This window comes from Bradysia coprophila, unplaced genomic scaffold (genome assembly GCF_014529535.1).
Source record: "Bradysia coprophila strain Holo2 unplaced genomic scaffold, BU_Bcop_v1 contig_358, whole genome shotgun sequence".
NCBI classification, from domain to species: Eukaryota; Metazoa; Arthropoda; class Insecta; order Diptera; family Sciaridae; genus Bradysia; species Bradysia coprophila.
The window spans coordinates 1,293,398-1,313,117 of record NW_023503616.1 but is presented as its reverse complement, the minus strand read 5'-3'; the positions used below and the strand labels follow the sequence as shown (position 1 = coordinate 1,313,117).

The window sequence follows — 19,720 nt, the reverse complement described above, 5'->3', positions numbered from 1 at the left end:
AAAAAAGTTCCGCTTACATTGTCATACTTATAGAGTGCGTGCAGTGATTCCTTATCAAAACTCTTGCTGCACTTTTCTGGAGAAAATTGAATTCTTTTCGACACTTATGTGCCTAAATTGTGTGGCTATCATTCGTTATGGTGTCTTTTTTCTTCCTAGGACTATAGCCTTCTAAAATGTCGATGAAAGTTAAGTTAGGGCATTCTACCAACCAGTTGGCCAGGGTTATAAACTAGAGTTATCGCTATACCTGTAACATGTATATTACATATTACACATTACGTATGCATAAAATGCTTGATTTATCAAGAGGTAAAGTAAAAACTCGTAAATCAATTTGTTTTATGTAATTTTGTTTTCAGTCTTTTTGTACAAAAATAGGCACAGATAAGCTTTTATTTCTATTTAACATCAACATCAACAAAGATAATTAATCTTTTTTTTATTGAAGTGACATTTTATTGTATGTTTATAAAGTAGTAAACACCATCAGTGTTCGCTTATCGTACAATTATTTCAATTAATTTGTTTTGGTGCAATAAACGTAAGCAATCATCCCTTTTTCCATCCCATTTCTTTGTGACGAAAACATATGGCTGTAATAAATTTCCCTTTGTAAAATTGAAAACGGTAATTAGTAGTCGACGGTAGTGATAAAGATGGAAATGGTGATAGAATTAAGTAATTGGATTTGTGAGGTTTAGTCTTTTCAAGTGATGGCCTGCATTGTCAGGCTTCATATGGTTGTTTAGTAGAAGCTAATTTATTCTAATGATGTGCTTAACATCTATTTAAGGTAGAAAAAGACTACGGATGTAGCTCTGGCTTAGAATCTTAGATACTAATATCTACCTACTTACGAGATTCTGGTCTGTCGTCAATTTAAATTTCATTTTTAGTATTGTGAATCAATGTAATTTTTGAGCTCGATGCTTTTCAAATACAAAGCTCCTCCTTCTGATGATAAATTCAAAAACGCAGCAAATGATCGCATTACTAAAGTATCTGCGTCAAAAAACTAGTTTCAATCAGTTTTACCATATTTTTCTGCAAATCTGTACGCTACGCTTGGCAACTCTAAAACACAGTCCAGTATCAATTTCAACCAAATCAGTTTGTTATCTTTTTAAAGCGAGAAAGATTTTTTCATTTTCAAAATTTCCACTATGAATGTGTGCGCGTTCTCATGAGATAGACAATTGATTATCATAATTGCAATTATTGAAGTGACCTAGATTAAGCTATGCGCCGATAAAAAAATATATTTTTTTTTTGTTTTAAATTATATTTTTGTTCGATATATCGACGAAATGATTCATTCGTCGAATGAAATTGGTGTAATGACGACAGTTTCTTTCTTTATTGTTTAAAGTGATTTATCATGACTTTAAAACGGCTAATCATCATCTGTTATCAACAGCAGCACAAAAAAATCAGCGATGTGCTATGACTTATGCAATTATACATCGTAAATGAATGGTTAAATCGAGGGGAACCGCACTGAATTTGCAACTCTTTTGCAACTCTTTTTCCTCGTGCAACTCTTTCGCAACTCTTTTTTTCGGCATGCAACTCTTTTAAAAGTCTTTTTTTCCGCGTGCAACTCTTTTGCAACTCTTTTTTTCCGCGTACAACTCTTTTTTCCGCATGCAACTCTTTATTTTTGCGTGCAACTCTTTTGCAACTATTTTTTTCAGATTGCAACTCTTCGTAACTCTTTTCAGTGCGGTTCCCATCGGGTTAAACAAACGAAGTAAAAGACTTTGTGTTCAGCACTAGGCGACACTTTAAGAATAAGAAGTGACAGATTTGATTTTTATACCTGGATACTCTTACCACTTTTAAATTAAAAACGTTACAACTCTCTAAAGACAAAAAAACATTCAAAATTTGACTAATTCATGTACACATCCATATAATTAAAATTTTAATGTATTCATTCCACATGCGACATCGATATTATTATACAAGTACATACACGTGTTGTGATGTTGAATGAATTTATTAAAGTGGAATGAACAGAAGGGAATTGATTACATATATCGCATAGAAACTGTTAGAAGTTGCAATAGTTCTTTGCTGTACCTTTGCTGTATTCCTAATTATTCTTTTTGTCCAGTGTAAAAATTGCCATGAATTATGTGGTTGAGCTTGCATTGAAAATTCAAATCCACCTACAATGCGAAACGGTCATGTAATAACAAAACCTAATTCATTCTCATCAGATGAACCCTTTAACAATGCATTTATTTAAAAAAATAACAAACTTAATTAGTTTCAACTGCTATATTTCCATTGTTTATTTTGTAACATTAGCATAAATCATGTTAACAACTGGTAGGTGAAACAATATGCTTATTGTTTACTCTGTTACGTAAATACACACCAGTGAAGTATAATAAACAATATATCAATTTCAATATCAATACAAGGACTAACCAACCATGTATCACTCAATCAATTAAAATTAAATGCGAGTACATCTAAACCTTCCTACCGATAAAATAATATGAAATTAAATTAATTTGTAATTAAATACTTAATAACAATGACATTGGATCATTTGCATAATTCGACTGTGTTGGGAGTTTACAGTTTACTGAAACAAAACACCTTTATTTGGATTGCATGATTTTATTTCAGAAAATGAATTCCTAAAAATGTTTGTTTTATTTTAAACGATTTTCTAACAATCAATTCAAGAACTTGTAACTCGATTATTTTTTTTTTACCGGCATAGTCGGTAATGGTAATTGTAGAATACGATTGAACTAAACCGAATAAGGAAATAAATTTCATTAAAAATTAATGAGCATTCGTCAACACGTTGAATCAGCTGATAATATGTTTATTTCAGTAACAAATTACCGTATTGCAATTCAAATTTCTTTGGATTATATTGCTATACGGTAATCTCTTCCTTTGTCTAGAACTATATTAGCTAGCGTTTCGAAAATTGGAATCATATCGCAATACAGTCATCCAATCTGTTAATTCGTTCGTGTGAAGTATCCCCAAGAATTTGATAACAGATCTACTACTTCAATATTTAAAAAAACATTTTGTTGTATTAGCCAATACCTATCAAATCCACAGTTTATTCTTGTCGTCGACAGTAGATTCCTATGACTTAATTAGTCGTTTCCATGAGATGAACCATTTCTGTTTGACCTAGCAACAGTTCTACCAGACAAATCAATATTACGAAAATTTGTAGTAATCTACACTTCTAAGCCTTGTCAATTAACACCAAAATCAGATAATTCTATGTAAACAACCCCGGATATCAGCTACCATTGAATAAATAAACAAAACTTGAACATGTATAATGAAGGAATGTGACAAAAAGGAAAATAACGTGGGAGTTTTGTTTCACGTATTATATTTTTCGTCATATACAAAATGACGAAGCAGTGTAGGTATCTATTTTCTTGTCTTCTTTTTTTTCGTCAAAAGATGTTGATGATGAAATTTATTCATCGCGTTTCATCATGTTTATTATTGAGTGTAAATTTATATACGAAAACGAATTCATTATTTTTGGCGGAGCATTGTACCATAAGAGTCGATGCCAGTGGGGTGCTGGGGTATAATTTTGTTTAGTTTACAAATAAATGTAGCTTTTGCCACTTCAATTTAATCGATAGAATGGGGCACGTCGTCGGGTCATTTTCAGAAGAGTTATTTAATTGAGCTATATTATGTACACGTGTAAATATACACAGTTCTCAACCCAATCTTTTACCTATTACGGCTATGTTGACAGCGATAACAAAAATAGACGATAAGCTCTGGCTTTATAAGTTTATGTTTTCTTAAAACAATTGAATCAGAAGACTTTGCATCAATCTCTTTAAGCAATAGAAGAAACCGGCTAGACAATTATACGGGTGATATGGTTTCGGTTTGCAAAAGGTTAACGCAAAAACATCTTCTGTTGACAATTGGTAAGCGTAGTCATTTCGAAGTTTTGAGGGTGACTTTACAACAAGAAACCACAAATTGTTTATGCACAGTGAGAAGCCAATTTCGTTACTTGTACAGCTGTTTCACTTTAGGTGTTTTGTAGCAAAAGAATATCGATGTTTTTTTACGTCTGTGAATTCCCATAGTTTAATTCATTTTTGTCTCAAAATATTTACTGTTCAACTGTTGTTTTCCCATCGTTTTCGTTCAATACGTGTCGGGGCACGGCAGAGTAAAATAAACCAGGCAGGAGCGGATCATTTTTGAAACGTCAAATAAACACCTAATACACTGTATGAAAATGAACTCAAATGTACACTGATATAAATTTTAAAAAAATTGTTCGCAAAAAAAGACTACTAATAGATCAGTGTCAAATAGCGGTACTTCTCTCTAAAATAGTGTCAAATAAGTTGTCAATTTCACAAAGCTAACCTCAAACAATGACAGCTTCATATAATTTTTTTTAATATTGTGGTTAGCTTTGTGAAAATAACAGCTTATTTGACGTCTCAAACGACATTGACAGTGATCTATCATATCAAGTGCTCTTGAATGGTTTACTTTACTCTGCCGTGGTCGGTGACAATAGTTTGAAAAAATGCATGAACAGTATTTCTATTGTATACTGAGTCGACTGTTATCTATTGTTAGAATTGAGTCATTATCTGACATCGATAGGAAAATGAGCAATGGGTATTTGACTATTCTTGCCTTTTATAGTATAGGGTATGTTAAAACTAATGAAGTAAAAGATTTTGTGAAAATCTTGGAGAAAAGAAAGCAGAGAATCATTTAGAGTAAATCACGGCAAACGATAATCTTAGTAAATATTTATAACTTGAAATTCGTTATCAGAGCTTCGTGTTTTATCAAAATGGAAAATTATACATGTCGGTCGATATAAGTTAACGTACGTAATATCTATATCTGTAGTGCGGTTCGTAAATATTTACCCAATCATTCGCTATTCAAATATAATGAATGAAAGTTATATATTTTGACCGTTTTTTTATATACGCGACTCAAAATTGATCAAAACAAAATAGATACCAAAATGTTGAAAACACTTTTTTTTCGGCATTGATTAGAGTCAAGGTCGTAAAATTGAGTGACTTGTTGAAAGTCGATATGTTTATTTTGCTGAATCGAGGAATATCGAATCAAATGGTAATCTGGAAAATTCCTTTACCTATTACTTTACGCATATCATTTCTTGAATTTGAATATTTATTTTCTGCGATGATTCATAGAAATCGTAAATTACAATTTCTAATGCACATTTTTTTAACGTGTAAAGGTGTCTAGTGTAGGTACTATTATTAGCTTGTTTTGATTTAATTGTGGTAATTAAGTAGCAAAGTTGTACTGGCTAAAGAATAGAAATCGTAACGTCACTAAATGAATTGATAACGGAAAATTTTGAACTATCGCTAATCGGTGCTAACCGAAAATATTTGAAACAATAATTCGTACATTTTATACCATAGTCGAAAACAGCAGGTCCTATGTTTGAGAGATTCTTCAAAATTCCATGTCGAGAATTTCGGAAAATTTTCAAGTTTGCAGGAAGTCTTTGAATTTTTACAAAGATGATGTCCTTAAACAGATACTGCGGTTCACATTTTTGTAAATTGAAACTGTTAAGTCATATCGATTGAAAAAGAGAGCTTGCGAATAAGACTTTGTAATTTTGACGGAATTTTGATTCATATAACATAGAACTTCAGTCTTGACTTCTAAACAAATGGAGTATTTTCATTGACAGTGACCTGAACACCTTCCGAGTGATTAAGGGACAGAAAGGACAGTTAGTTGTCTAATGTTTCACAACTGACCTCGCTATGGCTTACATTTTACTCCATAAACACCTAATTGAATTTGGTGAAAAAAAGGATATTTTGAGACTTATGTACTGTAAATGCACTTCAAGCATAAGTGGTACACTAAATAGGGTACTGAATCTAGACAGTACATCACACAACTATAAAACACTGTAAAAAACAATTTCATAGTACTCTATAGGCAATACCCTCTCTAGCAAACCATCTTTGTTTTGACACTGTCAAAATATCACATTATTCGTTTGTTTGTAGAGTCATGCACTGTTTCATGACTAATTTCTAATTTTACATGTAAAATGCCAAAGCGACGTTGCATTTTTACCACCTTAGGTTGCTGGAGAGGGTATTGCTCGTTTCACTTCTAATATCTGAAGGTGGTTAACTTTAAAAGTCTATACTATAGATGATTGTCATGCATATTTGATATGTAAAATTAAATTTCATTAAAATTAAAGATAAAACCTTTAGAGATTAGAGGTGAAACGGGGATACTAAGATTATGAATCCTAATTTAATATGTACATGTTTGCAGGTCATTATAAATATCTGGGGGTTTCAGTGCTTTATTCCCAGAATATCGACTTAAAAGTCAACAATTTAGAACGTCAAGAGGTTTTAAAGTCTTCTTCATATCTTACTAGATAGTATTATCGTTCTGACACCATATAGTAGGTACAGTTTATCCATTTAGTTGATCTAACACAATCACTTTTTACCAGCACATCAATACAAGTAAACCTGTTCATCAAAAGAATGTGCAATGACAATTCTAAGTTAATTGTCACATTTCCTATTGGCAAATCACACCGCACCATCCACTGTCTCTCTGATTTTATCAATCGATCAAAGTTTAATCGTTTTCCAATTCAAAAAAAGAATTAATTTATTTTCTACTTGATTTTTCCAGTACGGGTACAGAGAAAGACTGATGAATACATTTGAATTAGACCGTGTGTCCAAAGTGATTGGATACCATCCCAGTTACTTGGAGCATTTTTTGAACATTCAAAATTTCATCATGTGCGGTGATGGACCTCTACCCTTTGTTTATCGACATTATTTGGCTATTATGGTAAGAAATCGATGCATGTGAGTCGATGGAGAAAAATTGTAATCGTTTTTCGATCATAGGCTGCAGCCCGGCATAAATGCACATATCTTATAAATCTACATACGAAAGCGTTTCTAGAACAAGGTGGTGATCGGACTTGGTTGAATGGTTTAGATTTTATTCCGCCAAAACTGAGGTCGATATACACAATCAACAAAATCTTAGCACATAGACCTTGGCTGTTGAAGAAAGAGCACATCGAGGTAAAAATACATTTTTCTTATCTGATAAGAATCATTGCATCGAATTTTCTTTCATATCAAAATTGTTAATCAGGAATTGACAACTGGAACAAATAACTGGTCGTTAAGTGAAGTAGTTCATGCAATTGTTTTGCTGTCACATTTTCATTCGTTATCGTCGTTTGTATTCTCATGTGGTCTTACCCAAGAATTAGAAAATACTTCTAGTCAAAATAGTCGTTCAACTGTGCCACAGCAACACGTGGAAAAGACTGTCGAATTACCTCAATTACCTGAAATAATCGAAGTTAGTCATCCGTTGTCGTCATCACCTAAACGTAAGTTTGGCAAATTAAGCACTCGATACACTTTATGAACCTTTTACAAACGGCAAAATATAACATGGTACAAAGTGTCACCTTTGTTCATTAACCTATTGGTAATGTTTGGAAGGTAAAGAATCGATTACTTCATTGGTTTTAACATGCGTTTTGACTAAGCTCATTATTTTGACCGTCGTTTACGATATGCAGTTTATAAAAGGTTGAAAAGGTGACTAGCACAGACCTGCGCTCTCTCTATCTATCTCATCCACCCAGTCTTAACTAACCGGCAAAATCTCGTTGTAACAATTTCAGATAGTAACAACAAATTGGATGCTAGTATAGATCTAGGTGTTGATGCGTTGATGGCACGCATGAAGAATCTGTCAGAAAGGTCTCCCGAATGTAACGAAGCCGAACTTTCGAATCGTTTCAAAAGCGTTGAGCAACAAGTAGGTCCCGAACAATTTACGTGAAAATGGTTTACTAACCGTCGTTCCACTAAAAATAGGCCGTTGAATTGTCAGCAGCCAAAGCCGAGGCTGTTTTGAATGTGCCGCAAAATATCAGCCATTTGATCGACGATCCAACGTTCACATATCAAGACTTTCAACGCCGAGGCGATACCGTTAGTATTCCCACATTTCGCATACAGGACTATTCGTGGGATGACCATGGATATTCGCTGGTCAATCGGTTATACAGTGATGTTGGGAATTTGCTGGATGAGAAATTCCGGGCTGCCTATAATTTAACATATTTCACAATGGCCGATCGAACAAATGTGGACACATCAAAGTTTCGCCGTGCCATATGGAACTATATCCAGTGTATTTATGGTAAGTGATTTCCGATTTTCGATTAAATTATTTTGATTTGATTTGGAATTGTGAATTGCAGGAATTAGATATGACGACTATGATTACGGTGAGGTGAATCAGGTGAGTTGGTCAATCGGGATTTCATTGAATGCGGGAGTCGCTAATTTTGTAAATTACTTTGCATTAAAGTTGCTCGAGAGATCGTTGAAAATGTTTATCAAGACAGCCTGTTGCTTTCCGGAAAGAATAACCAAGCAGGAATATGACAGCATTTTAGTCCAGTTACAACATAGCGAAAAGGTAAATTTATTACAGATGTTGTGAGCGTTTAAAAAAAATCGTCCAAAATGAAATACTTGGCTTGTTGATGGGTTTTAACTCGAGGTGAATGTCCTTCAAAGTGATTAATTCACAAATCTTCAGCTCTACTAAATGTGGCGAGGACCACATCGATTACAGTGTTTGTAGAGGATAAGTCGTCAAAATCAAATTTTCTGTTGTCCTTTCACAGACGATAAACATATTAGAGTGTGTTCGTGCTCTTGATCGAAGTATTTCAACTAAAAGTTATGACATAGCTTATCGCTTTATCGGTAGCTTTCCGTAGCTTCAAAACTCTGTATATTTGCAGTATATTCTTAATAAAATTGTTCAGAGTTCCATCGAAATCCGCCCAGACTTGATCTACCTGGGTTCTCGTTCCGAGAGGTCAGATTCAAATTGAAATCCGTCCGACACCGATCCGATAAATTTGAGTTCAGCTCGACCCACATTCGATCGGATCGTATTAAAAACTCGGGTTCGGATGGACCACTCATGACATAGCAAGCGTATCAGCAGTTTTGCTATAAGATCTACTACTTCATTTGATCCAAATGTTTTCAAGAGATTGATTTCAAATCATTTACTTTATTTCTTTTTACTTTATCAGATCGCATTAGTCGGTGTTTGTCGTTTATTACTGAAGTAGCTATCGATAACAGATTATAGCCGCCCGTAACAGTTTATTTAAGTGGGTTTAAAATTGAACAACAAACAGTTCATTTCGATTACCAAAAATATTTCAAAGCTTCCTCTGCATTTTATTACAATAGAAACGAAAGGTATCAACACCAACACAACCAAGTATTTGATTTTTATATGTGGGCAATTTTCATCCCACAACATATCGTCCGTTTGCGTTCCTATTCGTATCCCTCGTTCCAATCTTGTTTATTATTAACGAGTGAAGGGACCAATTTTTACTAATAAAAATGGTCGAATAAAAAGTCAATTCCTTCAATATTGAACGAAATTTAGTACGAGAATTGGGCACGTAATTGGAGCGAAAATCGATTGTTTTCAGCCTTGATGAAGTCAGTGAAAATTGGATATCGTGAGCATATAGGATGAAAATTGCTCACTACCGAGTCTTGCTTTACCAGTTTAAGTTAAATTTAAGCAGAGCTTTTTTTAACGTGCCAAATGCAAAATGCCATTTTGAATGCAAAAATACTAAAATGTTTGAAATTCATAAATTATTTTTAGGGCTCAAATGACAAAACCCAATTGATTTATACGAAAAAGGTAAATCCATTCCAGGGGATATGAAAACACTTAATAACTCCAGTTATATAATTCTATATCCCACATGCATTACATTCACATAAACTTTCTTTAAAATATAATTTTGTCACTAATATGTTAAGCGATTGTAATTCTGTAAATATTTTGTTGTCATTTACTCTTACTATATGCAATTTCATCTATACTTTTCCACTAAAAGCTAGTGCACTCTCTGCCAAATATAGATGGAAAAGACACAAACCGTAAATGTTTGTTGTATTTTCTTTAGTCATATAGCGCGCTTAGCGAGTACCTAAAGTAGATGTCAGTGAAATTTGGACACGAATTTGTCTCAACTGTTTTTCAATTGTTCCAATTATGAGCTTCCGAGCCTACGCTGAAATTGTAGCCTACATTTCTGCGTTTCGAAATTTTTGATCGCTGATATCTTTTTACGAGAGCCCTTTTTGAAAAATGTACGACCACATTTTCGAGTAAAAATATGTCAGCTTTGAATAAAAAATAAAATTGTCTGTGAAAGTTCCATGTGCTTTGAGAAAAGTGTACCTTTGATGCAAATTTGGGACATAGGTACAGTTTTCTCAAAGCACATGAAACTTTCACAGACAATTTTATTTTTTATTCAAAGCTGACATATTTTTACTCGAAAATGTGGTCGTACATTTTTCAAAAAGGGCTCTCGTAAAAAGATATCAGCGATCAAAAATTTCGAAACGCAGAAATGTATGCTACAATTTCAGCGTAGGCTCGGAACCTCTTAACAAACAAAAATGCTTGTACTTGTTTATATGGGTAAAATTGCATAAACGTAGTAAAACTGTACTACAAAGGTACATGCAGTGTTGTTTGTATGAGTGATGACTGAATTTCACTGACGTCGACTGTAATACAATTTTCAAAACATGGAGTTTGTTATTACTTTTACCAGACGGTAGATTATAACATTTTGTGTAACGTCGTCTTATATAGCTAAGTCCATGGTAATCCACATGAAGTGAAAGATTTTCTTTCAATCTGTTGTATTTTTTCATGTAACAGATTCGATAACTGTCCTAATATATGTCATCTGTCTGTGAACGGTTAACAGCTTCATGTCTACATCTAGACATGGTGGTTTTGAGGTTTTGATTTTTAGAATCTCACAATTTTCGGAGAATTGACCAAATGTGTGCTGAATATGAACGTAACAATAGAATTCAATCTCATCAATCATAATATTTACGCTCGTCTTTATGTTGAATCCTAAAGAATCTACTTTTCCCTTCACTATAATTTCCTTGTTAGATTTGTAGTCACAAAAAAATCATTAAATCTATTACTTCATTTGTGTAAATAATACCATAGTATTTAACACCAAATCTATTACTTCAATACTTGTATCTTACATTTTGCTTTAATAAGATGACACTATACAAGGGTCTGCCGCTTTTCTGGTCGTCGTTGTCGATAGCAGATAACTGTCCGTTTCTATTAAGTATTTACGCGACATGGTCTCAAGTAATTTATTATTAGAATATTGCGAAGGTTGGTTAGATACTAGGGTGTAGCGTTTTGACGAAAGTATTTCGTTTTTTAAGGTCTGCGGGAAGGTTCGATGCAGAATGGTCCCATGATCACGAATATACCAAAAAAAAATTTTTTGAAGTTCGAAGCTCCCATGCGCACCTTTGAAAACCGACTTTTTTTGGTCCCAAAGCTATAGTGAGATTAGTTCTCGTACCTTTTTTTACACACTAGAAGGTCAACGAATCTGTAACCCGGTGAAACTTTACGTAGAGTCTATATTCGTTTGAAAGCTCTTAAAATTCCCTTTAAAATGAGCTACGACACGACTATATAGCTTCCCAGTCACAGATTTCATCAAGCTTTAAATCCAGAAAAATTCTCAAAAAATCATGGGAGCACTTCTTGTAATTTTTCATCGGTTAGCCATATTTTTTTTTTTTTTAAAGTATGCCAAATTGAAGCCACGGTCTCTACGAGTAATTATCATGTACACTTTACAAATTTTTTTCCACACAGTCGCCAGAACTGATCTCACTATAGCTTTGGGACCAAAAAGTCGGTTTTCAGAGGATCTACTTCAATTTTTTTTTTTTTTTTTGGTATTTTCGTGATCAGAGGACCATTCTGCATCGAACCTACCCGCAGACCTTAAAAAACCAAATACTTTCGTCAAAGCGCTACACCCTATTAGATACGTCTTACTTTGTAGTTTATTTTACTTATTTAGTGATATTGTCAAAGAAACAAAAGTATATACAAAACAAGAACCACAAAATTTTGGCACAAGATGTCTTTAAGGGTATACGTTTTTAGTATAAGGATCCTTTCGTAATATGATAAAGAACACTACCAAAAGTAAAATGATTCATCAACATCTGATGTCCTTTCTGACAGAATACTAGACTCATTAATCTATCTTAGTACTGGGATCTCTTCATTTTCTTGCATGTAGATATCTTTAAAAGCCATGTTTCACCGACGAAAATGTGTTAAAAGCAAAATCTTTATTCATAATTGCAGGTACATGTAAACCTTATGATTCTAGAAGCTCGTAATCAAGCTGAATTGTTGTACGCTTTGCGTGAAATCATGAGATATATGACATGATCATCGGGACTCAGACGTTTGGATATATTTTTGTTCCATAATATAATCTATTAAAACGAAGCAGTTATCACAACACAGCCGAATAATTATAAATATCAACAAACTAAAAAGAAGAAGAAATAATTTAAGTAAAATTAAAACATATCCGTGAAATATAAATGAAATAACAAAGAGAATGTACCACACTAACACGCATCTTTTTATGGAAAGAAGAAATTTTTTAATTTTGAGTTTTTTCGACAAGTGTTTTGGGTCGATTAGGACAACGTTTTTTTTTTTAATTTATGTAAATCTAAAACTGCTTTTTTAAGATATTTTATTGTTAAAATTTAGGAAAGATTTTTACTTTTCGTTTATACCCAGAACTGAATATTTTTTATTATTAGTTTGAGTATACGTTTCGTTTGTTTGGAAATAAATTTTGTAATTTTTCTCTTCTTTCTTTTTGTTAAAATTGATTTTCAAGGATATAAAAACCATAACGTACATAAAATCACAAACGTTTTAAGTTTTTCAAATTTAAAATTATTGAAAATTATGACGAAAATTTTTTGTAAATGATAAAAAAAGGACATAATTTTTACAAAAACAATGTGATCTAATCGTGCCAAATAATTAAAATGAAAAATTGACTAAGATGTACAATAAAGTAATCATTGTTGTTAGATAAAATTGTATGTATAATAAATAAGGAAAAAAAAAGAAATCAAAATGAAATAAACGAGAAAAAAAATCAAAAATGATTTGTTGTGCTGCAGACTCTAGGGAAAAACAGTTGTATAACATCTGTTTTGTGCGAGACAGGATATTTTTTGGGAAAATATTTAATAAAAAATTATTTTCTATTAAAATATCTTCTTTTTCCATTTTTCTTACGTCGAACTTACGTCGGGTTTGCTAGCCTTTAGGTGTGGCTCAGAATTCACTTGAAGCATTTGGTCCGACAAAAATGTTGATGATTACTTACACAAATGTCCTAAAAGCGTGTCTAAGTTTTGTGTACATCGAAGGTATTGTATAATGCCACATCAAAATTGCTTTTCCTAAGCAGAAAGCGTCCCATCAAGTAAACGACAAGGACTGGGAGTGAGAATGATAGACGAGTAATGGTACAAAGCACAATGGGTCCAAAGGACAAGGCACAAGGATGGCCTCAGTGCTCAGTTACGATTAAGGTAACGATCCCACAGTAAAATCAATCAATCGATTTCATCAACCATTCATAAACTGCATGCGCAACGCCACATTGCCATTTAATCTCTTACTACTATTGTTCAAAATATCGACTAGCGTTTGATACAGAATCTTTTACTTCATTCGTTAAAGCATAAATTTCACAATATAAAACAATACGTTTAAGAAGACAATATCGTTTTTGTCGCCTCTGTCGATAACAGATGATTAGCCAAATCGCATCACTTTTGTGTTTGCCCCGATACGACTTGCTTGTCTGTATAATGGAAAGTTGAACTAAAAGCTACTAATTTACAATATCGTATGAATTCATGAACTTTAATTGAATTTAGAAATTGATTTAACAAAAAAGTGAACAATCGAAATGGGTATAATTTTGGTGTTTTTTGTATTGACTTTAGAGTAGACAAGTATCTCTTCCCATTGCCGCTAAAAATGAATGCAAGCGAAAGCTCTCCAACCGGTTGATACCGTATTTCAATTTACAATTTTCGTCGTTCATGTCCGAACATAAATTCTCCAAATGTTTTACCTTTTCTTCCAAGTTGTTAATATAATTTTTTCGGACATCTAACATCGGTTCGATTTTCTTTACTTCCTCTAATTGACTTTCCAGTGTTTCGTTTCTGATCCGAGCAGCATTGAATGATTGCTTAACATCAGCAATTTGTCCACTTAAATCCAAAATCTGAGCTTCTTTTACAGCTAGACTCTCTATTAGTTCTTTGTTCAGACGCGTCAAGGTTTGAAATTCATTTTTCTCGTTCGAAAATTTCTTGTTGTCTAAACAAAACAGAAACATTAATTTAACATTATTCCTGACTGCATTGCACATGTTCGTACTCAAACGATTGATTATGAATAGCATACATGTCCGGATAAAATATATTTTTAACATCCGAACTGACAATATATTTGTTGGACAAAGCTAAGAAAGCTCTGACCAATTGAAACAAAAAAAAGTTCAAATACGAACCTTCTTCCAATTCACCCAGCTGTTGGCTGAATTTCGTTACTTTTCTTTCTAAATTAAGAATTTGAACATTCAGTTCCTGCTCTCGATTGATGTGCTTGTCCAACAATTGTTTAATTTGCTTATTTAACGACTCAGCAGCAATCAATTCAGTATCCTTCGTTTTTAACTTTGCCTCAGCGGTAGTTATTTTAAATTTCAACTCGTTGTTCAACTGCTGTAGTTCGGATATTTTCTCTTTCAATTTCATGCGAGTAGGAAAATCTAGAGTGGCTTGGTTTGCTTCAGCCGTTTGCGGACGACTACCATTTAATTTACTGGGCGAACATTTTGGCAGTTTGGAAACTCTTCGAGACGACTTTTGTAATTTTGTTTCGGACGATCGTTTGAGATTCAATTCAGGCAATACAGCTTTTTCGTTGGACATATTCGCACTAAGAGTATGACTTTGTTTGAAAATATGCCTCGAAATATGCAGCAGAAAATCTATAATAAAATAAAGATTACGTTGAGTGACTTAACCGAAATCGGATGAAGCTACTGAGAACATTTTTGATTTGTTTGTAGAGTATTGTAATAGTTGCAAAGCTATATTCATGTATTGTATAGCATTTTTCTATACCAAACTTCGTCTTTGTTTGAATATGTTGAAAAGACTTTGATCGAATCAAGTATAAGGATATGAATTCAAACACACAAGTTAAAATAAAAATGTGCAAACCGTTACGTGTAAATTTTACTCGCGAAGACCACCGTAAACAAGTTTCAAAAACCAAATTCTGGGAGTGCAGCGAGTAAAACAATTGAACATTCAAAAATAGACATCGAAAAGTACACACATTAATCGTCTTGTACTCTTAGTAAAAGCGAAGAAACTCGGAATGAAAATTCGATTTGACGAAATTACGTTAGCAGTGATTTAAACCCTCATACATTAAGTTTGAAAGTGGCATCTCCATAATTTCACTTTTTCGTACTCGAGAAAAATTGGACACAAAGATTGTGTATGTACAATGTCATTCGGTCTTGTGTCGAGTACATCGATTCAAAATGACGATTGTATTTGTGGATTGTTTTTGAAATAATATTGAAATAAGGAAAGAGATTTTCGAGATCATATTTTTATCGAACCCTGTTAAAAATACGTTGCTGGTATCAATTCAAGGATATGTAGACTCAACTAGACCCCACCTTTCGGGTGGGTCAGGTCCCTTCCCTGACTGACTGATATTTTCTCAATGGATTTTTGTAATTTAACAAAAATATCATAGATTGATCTGGTTCAAAGGAACTCTTTGCCTTATTTTGCCATAAATTGTTCACTCCTTTTGTTTTATTGAAAATCAATTTCCAGAATAATCAAAGGAAACTTGTTTCTACATTTTCAAACGCTGTAAAAAGGACGTATTTCTTGCTTACCTCTTGAATAAAAATTAGACTCGTGTGAATACGTTCCTCGCTTCGCCTTGGTCGCAAACCTCACACTCGTTGAAATTTTCTAGATTATAAGAATAATGTATGCAATTCGTGTGATTACAAAGTTCAAATTGGTTGATTCTTTTTCCCTAGCATAGACAGCAAGAAATCACACATAACAGTCTTTTCGGAATAAGTCACAAATCATTACTACAGTATTTTCCATTAACGAAACTTAACCCGAGCAATTTCAGTACTAATCGAATAAAAAAGTTTTGGGAAAGCTGTCAAAAATTACTCCGTATGATATGGAGACTGTAATAGACAGATATCAGTTATCTTTTTTGGGAATCCATTGAGAGTTACTAAAGCTATCGTGCTATCAAGCGACAAGACAAAAGTTTTTTTTTGGTAATATCTCCGAAATCTCCCCTCCGTTATAGCCCATCTTCGAACTGAACCTCAGCAATTCCCGTTGAATAAAAAAAGTTTTAGAAATCCGTTGAGGATTACTCAAGTTATCGTGGAATGAACAAAGTGGGACAAATATTTTAGAGGGTTTATCATCCGTAAGACCCATGACTTTCTGTCAAAGGAACTATGTCCGATGGGGATGCCACTGACGCAACGAGTGTCATTTCTAGACTTTAATTTTCTCTAGGAGAAAAAGGACATGATGTTTAAGTGAGTTTATGAATCAGTTCTTTAATTTCATTTACGCGCTACATCCACCGAAAACTAAATTTACTCGGCTTCGCATGGGATCAACCGAATTCAGACGAAAACCGATTTTTTTAAAACTTTATCCCCAGTTATGTAAAGTTAAAAGTGAAAAAAGATGAAATTTGGACAGGCCAGTTTTCGTGTGACGTTTGTTGATCAGAGGCGAAGCTGAGAGAACTTGAGAAAACTTGTTATTTTTTGTCCGGTCTACATGCAATATTTTATTAACTACCCCATGCGAAAGTTGACCATTACATATCAATTTGCATGTGACGTAAACAATACATTGAATGCTGCTTCGTACTAAATTACTTTTTGAGCAATTTGCTTGTGTAATAGATTAAGATTGGCTCACCTAGTATGTGTATATTACGTAGATGGAAGCACGGGGTTTCAGTGGGTTTCGAACATTTAGTTTTTTCATGTTGCAGATATTGCAGTGTCAAATTCTGTCCAAGATGTGACATATTTGCAAGGTATTGGCCTTTTTCACAAAGTATAATCAGCGTAACCTTCGTAAAAACAATCTTGAATCTGACAAGAGCATGTGTGCCAACGTGTAAAAAACAAATGTTCAAAACCCACTGCTGAACCGTGGCGATCCGCTTGTCAAACGGACAGTACATAAACAAATTCCATCACCTATTGTTTTTTACTGTTTTGCAGAAGCATACAATAGTAGTTTACTTGACAAGGAATAAAAAGTTAAAAGTCCATTTTTAGAGTGATGTCTGTTCATCCGAAGCAATGCCGAACACACACACACACACCAAAACGTGACTTTTCATTCATACACATGCGTCGAAAATCGTACTTTTCATGTTTCGAGTACTTCTTTCGACGCCTTCAGCTGAAATTTTATTACATAACTCGGGATAAAAATAAAAAGTCTCGTTTTTGTGTGTTTATTTACCTTTTCTTCTACTATACCAGGGAAGTAATTTGATATCTCGTATCAGAATGAGTAAAAGTTTCCGATGGCTTCAGCCCGAGGTACTATTACTCATCGTGATACAAGATGTCAAATTATTTACCGTATGCAGTATGCTATTTTACTTCACGAGCGAGTTAAAGTGGGTTAGTCAGGAAACCTGGCGATATCCACTTTTGCTAGAGTGTATAGAATTTTCTCTTCTCTTAACATGAGGACTCAAGGACTAATTTTTCAATGAGTAAAAGCTGAAGCCCAAAGCCTGTCATTTTCAAATTTATTTGTGTTCCTTTTACTTACATTTTCGTTGCGTATTTGTGCGTGTATGCTTCACAGACTAGAACCGAAAATATTAGCATTTTCATTAGCAGAACTTATATTCAAAAATCGATGGGATATTAGCAATAAAACAACGATAATCGTTCGATATATATTTATAATATGGAAGTTTATATTGATATCTTCAACACTTCTTTTTTATTTAGAAAAAACAGGGGAAAAAAATGCTAACAATTCTTTCATTCATTTTCTTCAGTTACATTTTCTTTTAAATAATTTTATTATTATTGAGTTTGTTATTTATATCATAAATAGTTTACTTAATTTATGTACAAAAATATCGTTTCTTCCCCTCAGCGATTGGCGACGACGACATCGTCACCATCATCATCAAAAAAATTTTCATTACTTTTTATTTACAAACACACACAATCATTTATATGCGTACGATTCCCAATGTTAAACATTCAAATCCGACATCATTTTTCTAAAATCATTCAATGAACCGTACGAATCAAAATCGTCCAAATGACGCCGCTGTGGTATGATGTTGTGCGGCCGTGGCAGTGCCAATGGTACGGGCAACAGTTCCGGCATCACGGAATGATGAGTTATTAAAGCACGTAGCGACGTAAATTCTTTTGTGAAACCCTGAAAATGAATAAGTTTATTATATGAAAATTGGATTAGAATTGAGATGAATAGGAGTTTTGTTTCTATTTTAGTTTATTAGATTCCCAAGTGTATTTTATTCGATGCACATTTTGCGAAAATGGTGCAGTTTTATGTGGTACGTAAGAGCCACCAAGCAGTTACTTTTGTATTAAGTTGTTGTGGTGCTGTTGGAATAAAATTAAACGAGAAAAAATATAGAGCGTATACCGCGGTGTGGTAGTCATAGTGAGTTTTTCTCAACAAAATTACATCTGCCTCGAACGTATGGGAAGAAAGGTTAGTTAGTTGCAAAAGCTTTTAGGTAGTTTACCGGAAATTTAAGTGAGAAATTATTAATGCTACCAGATTGCACACAGAATTTTTACTCATGTTCGCTTATGTCGGTCGGCTCCCCGCACACAATGAGAAATAGTTATTTGTTCACAGAGGGGAAAAATTGATTTTTTTACGAAATTTCCAACTTTAACTCAATTTCAAACAAAGGCTCTTCAAGTTACAACTGAGGTGCGAAACTAACTATTTTCTCGCCTGCGTTGGAAAAATTCTTAAAACAAACACCAGACTTACCTTTATCTTATATCCACGAGGCGTTTTTAGTATTAAATAATGTGCTACTTTTGGTGCTGGTGGCGGAACACGTAGTGATAGTGCGAAACATCCAGGTTTTGTGCTACTCTGTCGTACCAGAAATGCGCCGGGAGTCTGTCGTGATAGGACTTCTAAGGAAATTTCCCGAGGCAGACCGGCTTGGAACCATGGTGCTCCTTTGAGTTCATGTTGTTCGATCAAACTGAGTCCATCCAATCGAAGAGATGGTCCAAATATTTTTGGGCTAGAGTTGGCTGAAAGGAAAGGAAATGAAATCGTTGAGAGTGTGCCGCAAAGATTTTGAATGTAAATTTTGTTGAACAATCATGAATATGCGAAGCGTTTGAAAATGTTTTTCTTTAACAACAATAGTTAATAATTATGAAGCTTTAAATTCACCATTGAATGAAAGTAACTTCATCATAATCACGTCCTGTCTGTTTCGTTTATATTCCTCTAAATGGAAGACTAATTCATCCATAATCATAAAAGGAATATTAAGTGGGAAAAATAAG

The 19,720-nt window shown here is 33.6% G+C and overlaps 3 protein-coding genes and 1 long non-coding RNA gene across 10 annotated transcripts in view; 1 reads left to right on the top strand and 3 right to left on the bottom strand.

Annotated features, from left to right (window-relative positions):
- LOC119081770 (sestrin homolog) overlaps positions 1-13,158 on the top strand; it is a 32,183-nt gene extending 19,025 nt beyond the window's left edge. For 4 of the 6 annotated variants that reach the window (XM_037190967.1, XM_037190970.1, XM_037190969.1 and 1 more), the window contains 9 exons: positions 6,718-6,882; positions 6,942-7,124; positions 7,198-7,441; positions 7,742-7,878; positions 7,938-8,265; positions 8,327-8,367; positions 8,437-8,547; positions 9,775-9,813; positions 12,340-13,158. In XM_037190967.1, the coding sequence (XP_037046862.1) occupies positions 6,718-6,882; positions 6,942-7,124; positions 7,198-7,441; positions 7,742-7,878; positions 7,938-8,265; positions 8,327-8,367; positions 8,437-8,547; positions 9,775-9,813; positions 12,340-12,426 (1,335 nt within the window). In that variant the 3' untranslated portion in view covers positions 12,427-13,158. The remainder of the gene's footprint in view (positions 1-6,717; positions 6,883-6,941; positions 7,125-7,197; positions 7,442-7,741; positions 7,879-7,937; positions 8,266-8,326; positions 8,368-8,436; positions 8,548-9,774; positions 9,814-12,339) is intronic. The other 2 variants (XM_037190968.1, XM_037190971.1) reach the window with 1 other exon arrangement.
- LOC119081856 lies at positions 9,731-17,803 on the bottom strand. The gene is made up of 3 exons (XR_005088536.1): positions 17,658-17,803; positions 17,407-17,418; positions 9,731-9,741 (listed from the first exon to the last, which is right to left on the bottom strand). It is a non-coding gene; the product is annotated as an uncharacterized LOC119081856 (long non-coding RNA).
- LOC119081810 (coiled-coil domain-containing protein 102B-like) lies at positions 13,923-15,125 on the bottom strand. The gene is made up of 2 exons (XM_037191041.1): positions 14,597-15,125; positions 13,923-14,403 (listed from the first exon to the last, which is right to left on the bottom strand). The coding sequence occupies exons 1-2, from the start codon at positions 15,018-15,020 to the stop codon at positions 14,018-14,020; spliced, it is 810 nt and encodes a 269-aa protein (XP_037046936.1). The 5' UTR covers positions 15,021-15,125; the 3' UTR covers positions 13,923-14,017.
- Positions 17,804-18,081: 278 nt separating the features above from the next.
- The window catches only part of LOC119081762 (GATA zinc finger domain-containing protein 14-like), a 63,291-nt gene continuing 61,652 nt past the window's right edge, over positions 18,082-19,720 (bottom strand). For both annotated transcript variants that reach the window (XM_037190955.1, XM_037190956.1), the window contains exons 6-7: positions 19,185-19,459; positions 18,082-18,593 (exon numbers count right to left, since the gene is read on the bottom strand). In XM_037190955.1, coding sequence (XP_037046850.1) covers positions 18,402-18,593; positions 19,185-19,459 — 467 coding nt within the window. In that variant the 3' untranslated portion in view covers positions 18,082-18,401. The remainder of the gene's footprint in view (positions 18,594-19,184; positions 19,460-19,720) is intronic.

Coding starts and splice junctions, on each gene's coding strand:
- LOC119081810 (XM_037191041.1), bottom strand. CDS start 15,020: ATGTCCAACGAAAAAGCTGTATTGCCTGAATTGAATCTCAAACGATCG. Junction 14,404..14,596: donor GCTGGGTGAATTGGAAGAAG/GTTCGTATTTGA, acceptor TGTTTTGTTTAG/ACAACAAGAAATTTTCGAAC.